Below are 15,828 nucleotides of genomic sequence, written 5' to 3' on the forward strand. Positions count from 1 at the left end.
ACGGCGGGTCACCGGCAACACTCGCGACCGGCTCGTCCTGAATGATCTAGTGTTACTATAGATAGTTTTTGAGGTCTTGTTATTGATTAATGTTTTATGGAAGAGTCTCGAATTTCTCAAGTTGGATTAGTTTTTGTTTCGCAAAAATTTCTGTTTTATTTGTATGAGAGTCCATATCCCCCTACCACAGGGGTGAGAGGTCTCTAACTATCATAAAATAAATTCAAGACTCCAAAATCTCCCACATGCCAAATTTGGTTCCATTTGATTGATTAGTACTCAAATTATAAGTAAATTTGTATTTCATTTGTATGGGAGCCCACCCTCTTAAAAGGGAAAGGGGTCGTAATACACCACAGGAAAAAAATTCTGCCATCTAAAATTTCACATGCCAAATTTGGTTCCATTTGCTTGATTAGTTCTAAAGTTATGAGCAAATTTGTATTTCGTTTGAATGGGAGCCCCCCCTCCTAAAAAGGTAAGAAGTCCTAATTCATAATGGGAAAAATGGTTGCCTCCAAAAACACCCACATGCCAAATATGGTTCCATTTGCTTGATTAGTTCTCGAATTATGAGGAAATTTGTATTTCATTTGTGTAGAAGCCCCCCCTCTTGAAGTGTGGAAGGATCCTAATTCACCGTAGAAAATATTTTTGCCTCCAAAAACCTCCACATGCCGAATTTGGTTCTATTTGCTTGATTAGTTCTCGAGTTATGGGGAAATTTGTATTTCATTTGTATTGGAGCCCCCCCTCCTAATGTGGGAAGAGGTCCTAATTCATCACAGAAAAAATTCTTGCCTCCTAAAACACCTACACGCCAAATTTGGTTCCATTTGCTGGATTAGTTCTCGAGTTATGAGGAAATTTGTATTCCGTTTGTATAGGACCCCCCCTCCTAAAGTGGGGAGGGGTCCCAATTCATCATTGAAAAAAAAATTGTCTCCAAAAACACACACATGCCAAATTTGGTTCAATTCGCTTGATTAGTTCTCGAGTTATGAGGAAATTTGTATTTCATTTGTACAGGAGCCCCTCCTCTTAAAGTGGGGAGGGGTCCTAATTCACCATAGAAAATTTTCTTGCTCTCGAAAACCTTCACATGTCAAATTTGGTTGCATTTGCTTGATTAGTTCTCGAGTTATGAGGAAATTTGTATGGAAGTCCCCCCTCTTAAAGGGGAGAGGAGTTATAATTCCTCTTATAAAGAGGGGAGGGGTCTCAATTCACCATAGAATAAATTCTTGTCACCAAAAAAAACACCCACATGCCAAATGTTGTTCTATTTGCTTGATTAGTTCTCGAGTTAGGAGGAAATTTGTATTTCATTTGTACAGGAGCCCCCCCTCTTAGAGTGGGGAGGGGTCCTAATTCACCGTAGAAAATTTTCTTGCCCTCGAAAACCTTCACATGCCAAAGTTGGTTCCATTTGCTTGATTAGTTCTCGAGTTATGAGGAAATTTGTATGGAAGCCCCCCCTCTTAAAGGGGAGAGGAGTTACAATTCCCCTTATAAAGAGGGAGGGGTCTCAATTTACCATAGAATAAATTCTTGTCACCGAAAACACCCACATGCCAAATTTGGTTCTATTTGCTTGATTAGTTCTCGAGTTATGAGGAAATTTGTATTTCATTTGTATAGGAGCCCCCCCTCCTAAAGTGGGGAGAGGTTCTTATTCATCATAGAAAACATTCTTGCCTCCAAAAACACCTACATGCCAAATTTGGTTCCATTTGCTGGATTAGCTCTCGAGTTATAAGGAAATTTGTATTTCGTTTGTATAGGAGCCCCCCCCCCTCTCTTAAAGTGGGGAGGGGTCCCAATTCATCATAGAAAAAAATTTTGTCTTCAAAAACACACACATGCCAAATTTGGTTCCATTTGCTTGATTAGTTCTCGAGTTATGAGGAAATTGGTATTTCATTTGTACAGGAGCCCCCCCTCTTAAAGTGAGGAGGGGTCCTAATTCAACATAGAAAATTTTCTTGCCCTCGAAAACCTTCACATGCCAAATTTGGTTCCATTTGCTTGATTAGTTCTCGAGTTATGAGGAAATTTGTATGGAAACCCCCCTCTTAAAGGGGAGAGGAGTTATAATTCCCCGTACAAAGAGGGGAGGGGTCTCAAATTACCCTAGAATAAATTCTTGTCACCGAAAACACCCACATGCCAAATTTGGTTCTATTTGCTTGATTAGTTCTCGAGTTATGCAGAAATTTGTGTTTCATTTGTATGGGAGCCCCCCCTCTTAGTGGGGGGAGGGGTCTCTAACCATCACTAAAACCTTTCCTGACCCCAAAAACCTCTACATGCAAATTTTCACGCCGATTGGTTCAGTAGTTTTTGATTCTATAAGGAACACAGGACAGACAGACAGACAGACAGACAGACAGACAGACAGACAGACAGACAGACAGACAGACAGACAGAAATCCTTCTTTATAGGTATAGACTAGCTGACCCGACAAACTTCGTATTGCCACAAATTAACCTGTGTTGTACATAAATCATGAATCTCGGATGATCTTTGTCACTATCTCGAGTTTTGCAAGCCCCCCAGTGGGCGGCGCTTCCGACGGCGGGTCACCGGCAACACTCGCGACCGGCTCGTCCTGAATGATCTAGTGTTACTATAGATAGTTTTTGTGGTCTTGTTATTGATTAATGTTTTATGGAACAGTCTCGAATTTCTCGAGTTGGATTAGTTTTTGGATTAGTCACAAAAATTTCTGTTTTATTTGTATGAGAGTCCATATCCCCCTACCACAGGGGTGAGAGGTCTCTAACTATCATAAAATAAATTCAAGACTCAAAAATCTCCTACATGCTAAATTTGGTTCCATTTGCTTGATTAGTACTCAAATTATAAGGAAATTTGTATTTCATTTGTATGGGAGCCCACCCTCTTAAAAGGGAAAAGGGTCGTAATACACCACAGAAAAAAAATTCTGCCATCTAAAACTCTCACATGCCAAATTTGGTTCCATTTGCTTGATTAGTTCTAAAGTTATGAGCAAATTTGTATTTCGTTTGAATGGGAGCCCCCCCCCCCCTCCTAAAAAGGTAAGAAGTCCTAATTCATCATGGGAAAAATGGTTGCCTCCAAAAACACCCACATGCCAAATATGGTTCCATTTGCTTGATTAGTTCTCGAATTATGAGGAAATTTGTATTTCATTTGTGTAGAAGCCCCCCCTCTTGAAGTGTGGAAGGATCCTAATTCACCGTAGAAAATATTTTTGCCTCCAAAAACCTCCACATGCCGAATTTGGTTCTATTTGCTTGATTAGTTCTCGAGTTATGGGGAAATTTGTATTTCATTTGTATTGGAGCCCCCCCTCCTAATGTGGGAAAAGGTCCTAATTCATCACAGAAAAATTTCTTGCCTCCAAAAACACCTACACGCCAAATGTTTTTCCATTTGCTGGATTAGTTCTCGAGTTATGAGGAAATTTGTATTTCGTTTGTATAGGACCCCCCCTCCTAAAGTGGGGAGGGGTCCCAATTCATTATTGAAAAAAAAATTGTCTCCAAAAACACACATATGCCAAATTTGGTTCAATTCGCTTGATTAGTTCTCGAGTTATGGGGAAATTTGTATTTCATTTGTACTGGAGCCCCTCCTCTTAAAGTGGGGAGGGGTCCTAATTCACCATAGAAAATTTTCTTGCTCTCGAAAACCTTCACATGCCAAATTTGGTTGCATTTGCTTGATTAGTTCTCGAGTTATGAGGAAATTTGTATGGAAGCCCCCCCTCTTAAAGGGGAGAGGAGTTATAATTCCTCTTATAAAGAGGGGAGGGGTCTCAATTCACCATAGAATAAATTCTTGTCACCAAAAAAAACACCCACATGCCAAATATTGTTCTATTTGCTTGATTAGTTCTCGAGTTAGGAGGAAATTTGTATTTCATTTGTACAGGAGCCCCCCCTCTTAGAGTGGGGAGGGGTCCTAATTCACCGTAGAAAATTTTCCTGCCCTCGAAAACCTTCACATGCCAAATTTGGTTCCATTTGCTTGATTAGTTCTCGAGTTATGAGGAAATTTGTATGGAAGCCCCCCTCTTAAAGGGGAGAGGAGTTACAATTCCCCTTATAAAGAGGGAGGGGTCTCAATTTACCATAGAATAAATTCTTGTCACCGAAAACACCCACATGCCAAATTTGGTTCTATTTGCTTGATTAGTTCTCGAGTTATGAGGAAATTTGTGTTTCATTTGTATAGGAGCCCCCCCTCCTAAAGTGGGGAGAGGTTCTTATTCATCACAGAAAAAATTCTTGCCTCCAAAAACACCTACATGCCAAATTTGGTTCCATTTGCTGGATTAGCTCTCGAGTTATAAGGAAATTGGTATTTCATTTGTACAGGAGCCCCCCTCTTAAAGTAAGGAGGGGTCCTAATTCAACATAGAAAATTTTCTTGCCCTCGAAAACTTTCACATGCCAAATTTGGTTCCATTTACTTGATTAGTTCTCGAGTTATGAGGAAATTTGTATGGAAACCCCCCCTCTTAAAGGGGAGAGGAGTTATAATTCCCCTTATAAAGAGGGGAGGGGTCTCAAATTACCCTAGAATAAATTCTTGTCACCGAAAACACCCACATGCCAAATTTGGTTCTATTTGCTTGATTAGTTCTCGAGTTATGCAGAAATTTGTGTTTCATTTGTATGGGAGCCCCCCCTCTTAGTGGGGGGAGGGGTCTCTAACCATCACTAAAACCTTTCCTGGCCCCAAAAACCTCTACATGCAAATTTTCACGCCGATTGGTTCAGTAGTTTTTGATTCTATAAGGAACACAGGACAGACAGACAGACAGACAGACAGACAGACAGACAGACAGACAGACAGACAGACAGACAGACAGACAGACAGACAGACAGACAGACAGACAGACAGACAGACAGAAATCCTTCTTTATAGGTATAGATTATTTTCCATGAACAAATCTTCGAAAAAAAAACATAAACGAGAGAAAAATTTTTTGGCAAAATTTTAGATTATAACTACTTCTACAAATGTCCCATATACAACTTTATCAAATAATCGAACTATCCCTGAATCGGAGCATTCTTTATCATGGAATTGCTAAGTGGGTACACCTCTACCCGGTTGGTCAAAATCGGGGTATTAGACTTTGACGGTCCAAAACTCAAGTTTTTTTCAACATGTTAGATCAGCGGTTCGCGAACCCCCATTTGGGAAACGCTGTGTTAGATGATAGATGATAAGATAGATAGATAAATTAGAATAGATGATTGAATTTATTCAAATTCGTCTAAATAGCGAGGAACATGAGCCCTTAGACATTATTTCAAAAAGAACATGCCGAAATCGGAGTATGAAACATGAAAAAGGTACAGGTGTACCCGGTTGATCAATTGAGGGTTAAAAAGTCGACAGAAATATCAACAGTCTCTAATTATCATTAAACTAGCAAAACATAGCAAAAGCTATACTTTCTCTACCAAAAACTGCTTCGCGAATTCAATGCATTATTTTCGCCTTACGCTAGGACGAATTTATCACGAAATTCCTACAAAAAATATAATCACCGCCATGGCAGGCTTCCTTCATAGACTTGCAAAATTCTATTTATAAAGGCATCACTCGCACTACCGATTCCGATTAGGCCGATTCAGCATTTAATGGAAGCCATCTGACTTCATCCAGATAGTGAAGCAAAGCCTAGGAGGTGCTACATTCCAGTTTCGGAACTTTACACTCTGTTTTTGCTCGGTCAACTGACTCTAACAGTTACTGTCAGTCAAGATTCAAACTTGCGACTGCTTGACCAGCCGTGGTCAACTGGAAAGCTAGATTTCACCCAGCTATTTCATAACTAAAACATTCAACAACCGCCTGTGCATAATGTAGGAGTAGGACTTCCCGAGAGCGTAACATTGAACCACCCTAAGTTCCCAAAATCCTCCCTACCCTGCCCGCACTGCAAGAAAAGCAAGGATACGCCGGCTAGGCCACCAGTTGGACGTAGTGGTGCCGTCATCGTGGGAACAGCCAGCAGTGGGCGAGCGAGCGAGCGAAATGGCGTCAAACAATTTATGTTATTAACACGAAAAATCAAGTTCATCGAAATCATTAGATTTGGGTCGGTTTCGGTTTGGTTCGGTGTGCGAAGTGCGGTCTAGGTTAAGGTCGCATCGAACGGAACGAAGCCGTTCGCCACGCAGATAGATTCACACGCCCACACACACAGACGCGCACTCACAGAAAATGATTGTTAGAATGGGTAGAGTTCACGATTTCTTTTTTCGCTAAAATGAGGTCGGTTTTTGGGGTTTTTGGATGCTTTCAGTGTAAGTCTATAAATGAAGAAAATGGTTTTTGCTATCGGCGCTTTTTGTACGTCTATAAATAGATAACTTTATTTTTACGTAGAATTTCCAATCACGGTTTATCCTCATAGACATAGGGTAATGACACAATTGTTTGTAACCTCTGAGCTGGCGACGAGCTTTCGGTCGTTTTTGACATTTTATACAGGTAGAATTTGTTCCAGTTGGACATTTCATACAGTTCAAAATCGGTCACCATTCTCGCTCGTGGAAAACTCGCATGGTAGAGAAAGTGACAGCAAGGTTGAGCAAAATGCCATCGAAACCAACAATAATGCAACAACAAGTGGGAGAGTTGGATAAGACAAGAGTTTTACTTTCGCAGTACAGTACATTTTCGAGCTGTCAGCGACATTTAGAATTAGTTGCAAGCGTATCGAACGAACGATTACTGCTAGCTTCGAGCAAAAACATTCCATCAAGAAGACTGGCATCTCTTTCTCGCGCCCATATAAATGACAATTAACCTTTCGTTACTCGCGCCAACTTCGATTTAGAGGCATGCCAAAACTTAATAGAATTCACTCGAATAATAATGCCACTTGTTGAAAAACTTATGAAACTTTTTCCACCGTTTGAAAGATCTTGCCCTGCGGATCAACTTTGCTGAAAACAGTAATTTTCTTTATTGCTGGAATTCCTATAGGATAGGATAGGATATAGGGTTGGGATACCGGGAGTACCGGAACCGGTAATACCGGTACTACCGACCGATTTTCCGGTACCGAAATACCGGTACTGGCATTCGAGAATACCGGTATTTTCGGTTCCAGGCGCTGATGCTGAAATTCATATCCGTTGCAGCAGAATTAAAACTGATAATCATCCCTGATAACTTTGTAATATACAACGAAGTGTTTTGTTTCGATGATAGTCACTATTGACTTCTACAGGGCTGAGATTTGAATCCAGGTCCTCGGCATAAATGCTAACCACTACACCTATATTGCCTTCTACGAAGTTTACTGACCAATTACACAACAAAAGAATCAGCCCAGTAGTTTGGTTTATCAAGGAAATTCCATTCCATAATGTTCATCATTATTAGCATTGATCATCATAAACAGAAACCATTCATTAGTAAAGAGACGAAGAGCGATAAACAGAGTAAATTCAGTACTTCAAGGCAGTTCCAGTGGCTTCAACGAATTCGATTACACCAAGATACCAAAGAAATTTTTGAAATAAATCGGTTTCCTTCAATTTGCCCTTGACAGGCAAAGCGTTGGTTATATTTTTCGATGCCTTGTGTATCATTCACGTGAAGTCGGTAGATTCCAAGAGGGCCTGGCAATTATAATACTAAGATTCGTTTTGGCATGGAAGACAATGCATTGAATGTCCTGTGCATCCTTCTCCTTCTCATCTAAAGGGTTCTCAACTAGCCAGGGTGGCTCATACCCTTGCAAGAATTTGTCTCTATTGCACTCGGTCCTGGGTACCTGAGCTATTTGTCGCTAATTCGTTGAGCGTATAGACAAATTCTCAAGTCGACCTTTCATTCAGATGAGGCAAGTGCTCGTATATCTTCCATAAGCAAAGTTACACTGTCAAATTTGTAATGGATTCTGGGCATCTCAAAGTCGAATCTCGAAGACAAAAAAAAAGCAAAGTTTTGGGTTCAAACGTCTTTCTAAGACTTGGCCCTTCTTTATCGACAGACTTCACAGCCGGCTGTTAGAGTACAGGACAATTATGGGGCTAGTGCAACGATCCTACTGCCTCTATCTAGTAGCACGAAAAGAAATCAGTGTTAAAATAAATAAATGAGTTTTTTCGGTTCTTGCTATAAATAAATTTTATAATTCTTCAACACATATGAGTACCGGTACTGGAACCGGTACTACCGGTACTGATGCTCTCAGTACCGAAATACCGGTTCTTAAAAATAGTGTCGGTACTCCCAACCCTAAGGATAGGATCTATAGATACACCGAGATAAAATTAACGGTTCTCAGACGTTGTACAAACTACAACAGCGCGAGTAACGGAGGATTAAGAGAAGCAACAGTGCACCCCTCCCGACAAAAGTTGAAGTTGTTACTATCGCTCAACTTTTGGCAGAGTTGCCAGTCTTCTTGATGGAATATTTTTGCTTCGGAACTGTTTATTAGTCGAAAACAAAAGTAGACTGATATGATATAATTATTCCGAGAACGAAATGAATTTCGTTGTTGCCAAAAACCAAATTTATGATTGATTTTGATTGATATATTTAAAAATAAGGCCCATAGTCAAGCGGTAACTATGAATTTGTTAAACGAGGAATTATGTAGTATTTCAATCCATCCGACGACCCACATTTCGGTGGGCTATGGAAGGCGGTGGCTTGATCGGCAAAATCTTCTCCACAATCTTAGAAGAAATTCAACTCATTTCGAAAACATGGCTACATTGCTGGTTTAAGTATCAGTACTGTTAGAAGTGGACAAGAAAATACTGAGATTTGATAGCTTGCGTTTATTAGTGCGTATCAAAGCTGGAATTAAATATCTTTAAGAGATTGCATAACTTAGGATCGTGTTACACTCACAATTCAGTGTTTCCTTCACTACTTGGGGTATCCACGTAGGGTACGGGTGGGTATTTCCAGCCCATTAAGCGGTAGCCTGAACAATATGCAGGAACTACGTTGAAACTATATTTATTCGAGACAAGATTTTTATACCAGTTGTTAAAATAATATTTACTGAATATCGGCGTGTATGTTGATCTTAATAAAACGCTGCTGAATTTGAGTTATAGTCGCGAGAAATGATGAAGTCGCTGCGGCTAAATTGACCCCATTTTCTATAGCGGTGCCTGTGTTTTTTAAATCCGACAGGCCGAAATAGCTAGCACAGCGATTAAATGCTTTTCAAAAACAGATCAAAAGAGACAAGAAAAGAGACACTGATGGATAACTTCTCGCTAGTGCCTACATTCCGGGCTCATTGAAGATAATTAGTTTTGCAGTGACAACAGCTTACTGCTGGCGCTAGTGCATCATTGAATCATTCATATACAAAACGAAAAACATAGATTTGACCTCACGACCACCAAAATACTAGACTAAAGCTATAAAAGATCATCACTAGCCATACTAGAGATGTGCCACATATACAACAGTCCAAACGCAATCAACAAACGAACAGACGTAGAAGGATTAAATAGTATATATGCCGGAATACTATTTTCTGTACAAAATAAAGCCAAGAACACCCCCACAACCCTAGTGCCAAACCAAACAAATCCACACACATAAACAGTAATTGTAGAACCAGGTGACTCTTAGACCGATAGTGCAGAAACAGAACAAAACTCAAAAATAATAGTGACGAAAGATACTAAAAATTCACAACAAATGACAAACTACAGGTTAGCAATAGACGACTAAAACAACAAAATCTACAATCAAATTCATCACATACAGGAACCTAAGATGGAAACATAAGACAGCAGCGACAATTTTAGGCATTTTCAGACAAAATCATTCAGACAACGGACAGACTAGTTAGTGAGTAACAAATAAATATTAAAAATTGTCAAATAGTTAAAATACCAATGTTTATATCGATTCCTTGAAAAAGCTTTAAAAATAAAAGCGAAACGTCGGAGAGTAACTAAAAATTTGTTACGATTTTGGTTTGACTACATACGCCATTTCCCAAAAAAAGCTACAAACAAATACAAGTCGACACCATACTACTAAAAAATTAACTCACAACTGAGCATCCTGTACACGATGTAAGATTAGGCGGGTGATGTATGAGAAGCAACAAATTCTACAACTCTTAAAAATGGTCTCAAATCTGCAAATGTTGACCGATTTGGCTGAAATTTTGACCAAAAGCCTTAAGATTGAATATAAAATAAGTGATGTTGAGCTTAGGAATGTGGGTCATATTTAAGGTCACTTTAAGGACCCCTAAAGTGAGAAAAATTTTAATTTTTTAGTTAAATTTCATATTTAATTGAAAAAATCTCGTCTAACTTTTATAGAACCATAGTGAATGTATATATATCCTGAAAGATTATCCTCTAAGCTTTCCAAAAATGTATAAAAAACTTAAAATTGCTTGAAAAATTATTGAGTTATTCGTGATAGTATGTGTACACCTAGCCAAAAAACGTTTTTTTGCAATAACTTTAAATTTTGGGGGTGTTAGGAAGATTTCAAATGTGTTTTTATGATGTACTAGGTGTGACTAACAACGTACACTAGGTCATTTGAGAAGTATTTTTTCCGTGTAACACCGTGTAATTATTCCGAGAACGAAATGAATTTCGTTGTTGCCAAAAACCAAATTTATGATTGATTTTGATTGATATATTTAAAAATAAGGCCCATAGCCAAGCTGCCACTATGAATTTGTTAAACGAGGAATTATGTAGTATTTCCATCTATCCGGCGACGCACATTTCGGTGGGCTATGGAAGGCGGTGGCTTGATCGGCAAAATCTTCTCCACAATCTTAGAAGAAATTCAACTCATTTTGAAAACATGGCTACATTGCTGGTTTAAATAGCAATATTGTTGGCAGTGGACAAGAAAATACTGAGATTTGATAACTTTCGTTTCAAAGCTGGAATTAAATATCTTTAAGAGATTGCATAAATTAGGATCGTGTTACACTCACAATTCAGTGTTTCCTTCACTACTTGGGGCATCCACGTACCAACGAAATTTGGCTCAACAAATTACTTTTCCTAACAACAATTTACTTTCCTGCGGATTATGGATTTAATAAATTATCGACAAGGAGCAATGGACCCTTACTTAGTTGAGAACAATGGATGATAGGCTAACGTAAGCTCCGCACTATCTGCTAAACTAAATCCACCTTTTATTGTAAGAACTCATTAGTGTTAATTTTTTCGTAGAACTTACTACCTTCTTGTAACTTTTACACTCAAATCGTAAAGAAAATATTTCAATGTTTTATTGCAAATTGGCTTATCATACTACACTAATGACGCAGCAGCCACGACGATTACGACGAGTATCAATGACGATGATGATGGCAGTATCGACACCATCATAATGCAGTGTCAACTGCGTTATCCGAGTTGCCAATTATATTTTGCGGCGGCAACAAAAATGATTGAAGTACAGAACTTTAAAAGTATTATCAAATAATTCTACGGATCTTCAACCTTTACCCTTTTAGACCAAACAAAAAATATACTGAGAGACCGATATTGACCGATGTTTCTAGGTAACCCTGGCAACGTGCCACAAATGCTTAGCTAGCGACAGAAGCAACAACGTGCAACAAGTCGTGCGTTGCATGTAGTAAGCGACATATTGTTAAAAATTTGTCCCATCTAAGCGCACCTTGAGGCTTATCCAGCTTTCCGCGAGCGGTAATGGTGGCTGGTGAGTACAACTTTCTAAAGGGGACAGTTCGGTTTTGGCATTCAATGCAGGGGCGGTTACTATGGAAGCAACTACGATTGCTGGAATGTTGTAACATAGACCAAATGCAAAGATTAAAGCGTGTCCCACATCAAATGCACCACGGAAGAAACGCTGTAGAAAATTACCCATAGGGTATTTTCTCTTGAAAATTTGAGTGGAAGTAGTTTTAGAGTGTATTGTTTACACTTTATTTTTACCGCGGTCAGTTTTTCAAAAATTGGAAAAAATGGCGTCACCCGAAAAGCAACGTCGCGAATTTGTTTTGCGGAAGCACCTGGAAAGCCCTTAACTCTCTTATAAGTGTTATTATCATAAATGATGAGACTTACGTCAAGGCGGACTTCCGGCAGCTTCCGGGGCTACTGTACTTCACCGCCCAGCACAAGTTTAATGTTCCGGAGGAAGTAAGGATGCAGAAACTTTCATAGTTTGCCAAGAAATACATGATTTGGCCAAGAAGTTCTTTAGAAGGATTGACCAAATTGCAATACACGGACAACCAAATTGCAATACATTTAGTTGTACAAAATTCTGCCGGTCAATTTCTGGAATCATTATTCGATTGATAATAACGTTTATGTATTTTAAGAACAATACGGAAAAATTTTCGTTTTTGTTTTTTGCTTCTTTCGGCCTTATCCTTGCAAATTGTGAATTCAAGAAGATGCAGAAAACTGCTTATTTGTTTCTACATTTCCACAATGGCGGTGGCGTCACAGAAAATGGACAGTCACGGAGAAGCAAACCTGATGTACTTTAATCATGGGCCAGGTTATACAACTTCAATTTTTTCAATCGAAGCAACCCGCATCAAAAGATACGGTTGAACAAATTCATTCCACCTAGATTTTTCGGTCCAAGCAGAAGCAAAATTTCTTAGTTTGAAAACTTTTCAAATTTTCGGAAGCCATCCAGCTAACTTCAAGACCGACTTCAACAGACACCGTTTTGAATTATTCCAAATCAGCAAACGAAACGTTAAATTTTTCAAAATGCCAAGAAGATCTTGCTGTTCGCCATGTTCCTTCCCCTGTGGACCTTGTGTAAGTAGTTCTGAAGAACGTGCAGCATAGTTCCGGCGTAAATTTACCATTTCTTTCCCATAGGGTCCTTGTGGGCCGTGCTTTGATTCCTGCTGTTCCCCGCCGTGTGTGATTAACTGTGGACCTCTGCCGTGCGGACCCTGCGCTCCCTTGCCTCCGTGTGTTCCCTGCGGACCTTGCCTACCTTGTGGACCTTGTGGACCCTGCGGACCTTATGGATCTTGCGGACCTTGTGGACCATGCGGTCCTTGTGGACCATGCGGTCCTTACGGAACTTGCGGTCCTTGTGGACCGTGCGGTCCTTACGGACCTTGTTGATCGCGTCATGTGAATAGCTTAATGAACGCGATGAACTAGCTGTAATCACGCTTGGTTTGTGCTAGCCAATATACAAGCTTCCGAAAATTAAATTGTTTTGTAGTTAATTTAAAGCAGAATCAGAAAACTCCTTGTGAGCCACTTTTGACATCTACGAGTTCGCTGTTCGAAAATGTTTCTAATCCGCAGAGAATGCTTTTGGTTTTGTCTTTTTGACTTTACTAATGAATAATAAGCTTGACACTCCTTGCTAACTACTCATTTGTTTTTTTCATAAGTAACATTGTCGAAACGGAGAACTCGTAACTAGTAAATTAAAAGTAAGCCCCTCTTCAGAAAGCAGGTCGCATGCCCAAACATTGATGAACCCAAAGTAGCATAGGCCGTATTTTCTATATTCATCAACTCACCCGTTGAAAAGGTTAACCTGGATGACATTTACTCGGCGGCCGTAACTCTTGCTACAACTAATATTCTATTCCTCTTTTATGTACTAAGTTTTAATGGATTGCACAAGGCACAGTTAGCTGTCACAACGCCACAAAAAAGCAACAGAAAAAAATGAAACATTACAAGTTAGGCCCGTTTCCGCTTCCCGCGGAAAATGTCAAACAGTCAAACTCTCGTAAGGTTCCGGTTAGAGTTTATAACTTGAACGAAATTAAAAGTTAGTCCGCAGGGTTTTCCTGGGAAGCTTTAGGGAGGACGACAACCTACACAGCACGGGGCTCAGTGCGCTAACGCTTTTGTTGATAATTGATTAAAAAAAGAAACTTTGTTGGAAGTTGCTAAGCCCATTTGTGTCATATTTTTATTGTCTATCTTTGTTTGTTTGGAAGCAATCCTCACTTCCAACGAACGTTGGAGTCGTGCATTTATACTACCTCCAATGATAGTAGGTATGAATCAATTAAAAATTAAGCCACAATTACGCTGTTGATTAGCATATACAATAATTTCCAACGTTTTATGACCCGAGCAAGGGTTGCCTCCATAAAAACTAAAAGCAAACAATTTGTGAAATATTGCCTCGAAACATGAAATGTGAGTTTCATGTTCACGTTCATGGCAACGGGTCTGTTCTTGGGACAATGTCACTCACTGCAAAGTTTAAGGCGATAAAGGTAAACAAACAAAAAAAAACAACAGACAAAACCGAAATTTCACTTAAAGCCGTTTCGGTTCGGCCCCGTAACAACGTTCCGGGCTGCCGGGAACACAAAGTTTAATCGTGATTTGTGCCCAATCATTCGCTTGCAATCTAGTACAACAAAAGAGCCACCGCGCGCGCTGCTGCCGTGCTGGCCGACCAAACGAAATGACTCCACCGCACGGAACTGCCAATAATAATCGGATCTGATTTTATCCGTCTCCCTTCTTCTTGCCATTCCAGCCTCAACCTGTACGAACTCATCAGAAAGAATAACTACCAAGGATTCAGTCTGAGCCTTATTCGAAGGTTCTGCAACTCGATAGTCAAATGCCTCCGGTTGCTGTACCAGGAGAACATCATTCACTGTGATCTAAAGCCCGTAAGTTTAGCATTAGCCGGTTAGCAGCTGATAGTAGAGTCACCAAATTTAGAACCACCAAAACGGAACCTTTTCTCGTATCACCCACCCATCATAATGTGCTTACGCTTTCTTTTTTCCGCCTTCCCGCAGGAGAACGTTCTGCTGAAGCAGCGAGGTAGCAGCTCGATAAAGGTTATCGATTTTGGCAGCTCATGCTACTCGCACCGCAAAGTGTACACCTACATCCAGTCCCGCTTCTATCGGTCACCGGAAGTCATCCTGGGACTGACGTACGGACCGGCCATCGATATGTGGAGCTTAGGTAGGTTGGCCCTTTTGGCGTTTAGCATTTCGGCACACGTACGTGTTCGATTTCGTACGTAACGATTCCGGTATGTAACGAAATTTGATCCAATTGAAATTGTGATCAGCATTTTTGGCTGCGCATCATAGGTCATATGTACAATACCTATTACAGATGCAATTGGCACTAAAAAGGTAGATGAGTTTGTATAATAGTCTAAAAGCAGGATGTTGCCCATCTTCCTAGTTTTTAGAGTGAAGAATTATTTCTTATGATTTGTAAATACATTATAGCATGTTTTATTATATTTTATAGCATGACACCATCGCCTAGCCGATATTTTTAGTTAAGATAAAGATTATCAGTTTATCTTATTTTTGATTTGTCACATTAAACATTTACTTTTCCCGAAAAAGAAAAAGCAAAGTGACCTACACACTTCACTTTTTTTTTGAATTTTACGTCTTTTGACATGCATATAAATGGAACATCGTGAATCATATAAAATTATGTGCGATTTCATTTGAAGGCTTATTTACTACGTTTGGCTTGATGTAAAAATATATCTTTAAAAACGGTTTGGGCTATTTACGTTTTATTTAACGGAAAAATGTATCGGATTCCAGTTTACGTCGAATGTGAGATGCACTTTTTCGTTCTGTGTATACACAATAAAAGGAACAAATGAGTAAGAATTACCTACTTTGCCCTTCGTAAAACGCTACGATCAGGAAGCATACACCGCCGCACGAAGCTAACAATGTACAAAACCCTTATTAGACCGGTACTTCTTTATGGACTTGAAGCCGTGACGCTACTCACGGAAGACATACGCGCCCTAGCCGTGTTCGAGCGGAAAGTGCTGCGGAAGATATTTAGCGGAGTACAAACTGA

General features: G+C 39.7%; 1 protein-coding gene across 4 annotated transcripts in view; it reads left to right on the forward strand.

Annotated features, from left to right (window-relative positions):
- LOC128742235 (dual specificity tyrosine-phosphorylation-regulated kinase 2) overlaps window positions 1-15,828 on the forward strand; it is a 95,063-nt gene that overhangs the window by 58,958 nt on the left and 20,277 nt on the right. For all 4 annotated transcript variants that reach the window (XR_008412251.1, XM_053838525.1, XM_053838526.1 and 1 more), the window contains exons 5-6: window positions 14,510-14,648; window positions 14,781-14,952. Coding sequence is in view for 3 of the 4 variants with exons in the window: in XM_053838525.1 (XP_053694500.1) it covers window positions 14,510-14,648; window positions 14,781-14,952 (311 nt within the window). In the remaining variant the exon portion in view is untranslated. The remainder of the gene's footprint in view (window positions 1-14,509; window positions 14,649-14,780; window positions 14,953-15,828) is intronic.

Source organism: Sabethes cyaneus, chromosome 3, assembly GCF_943734655.1.
Source record: "Sabethes cyaneus chromosome 3, idSabCyanKW18_F2, whole genome shotgun sequence".
NCBI lineage: Eukaryota > Metazoa > Arthropoda > Insecta > Diptera > Culicidae > Sabethes > Sabethes cyaneus.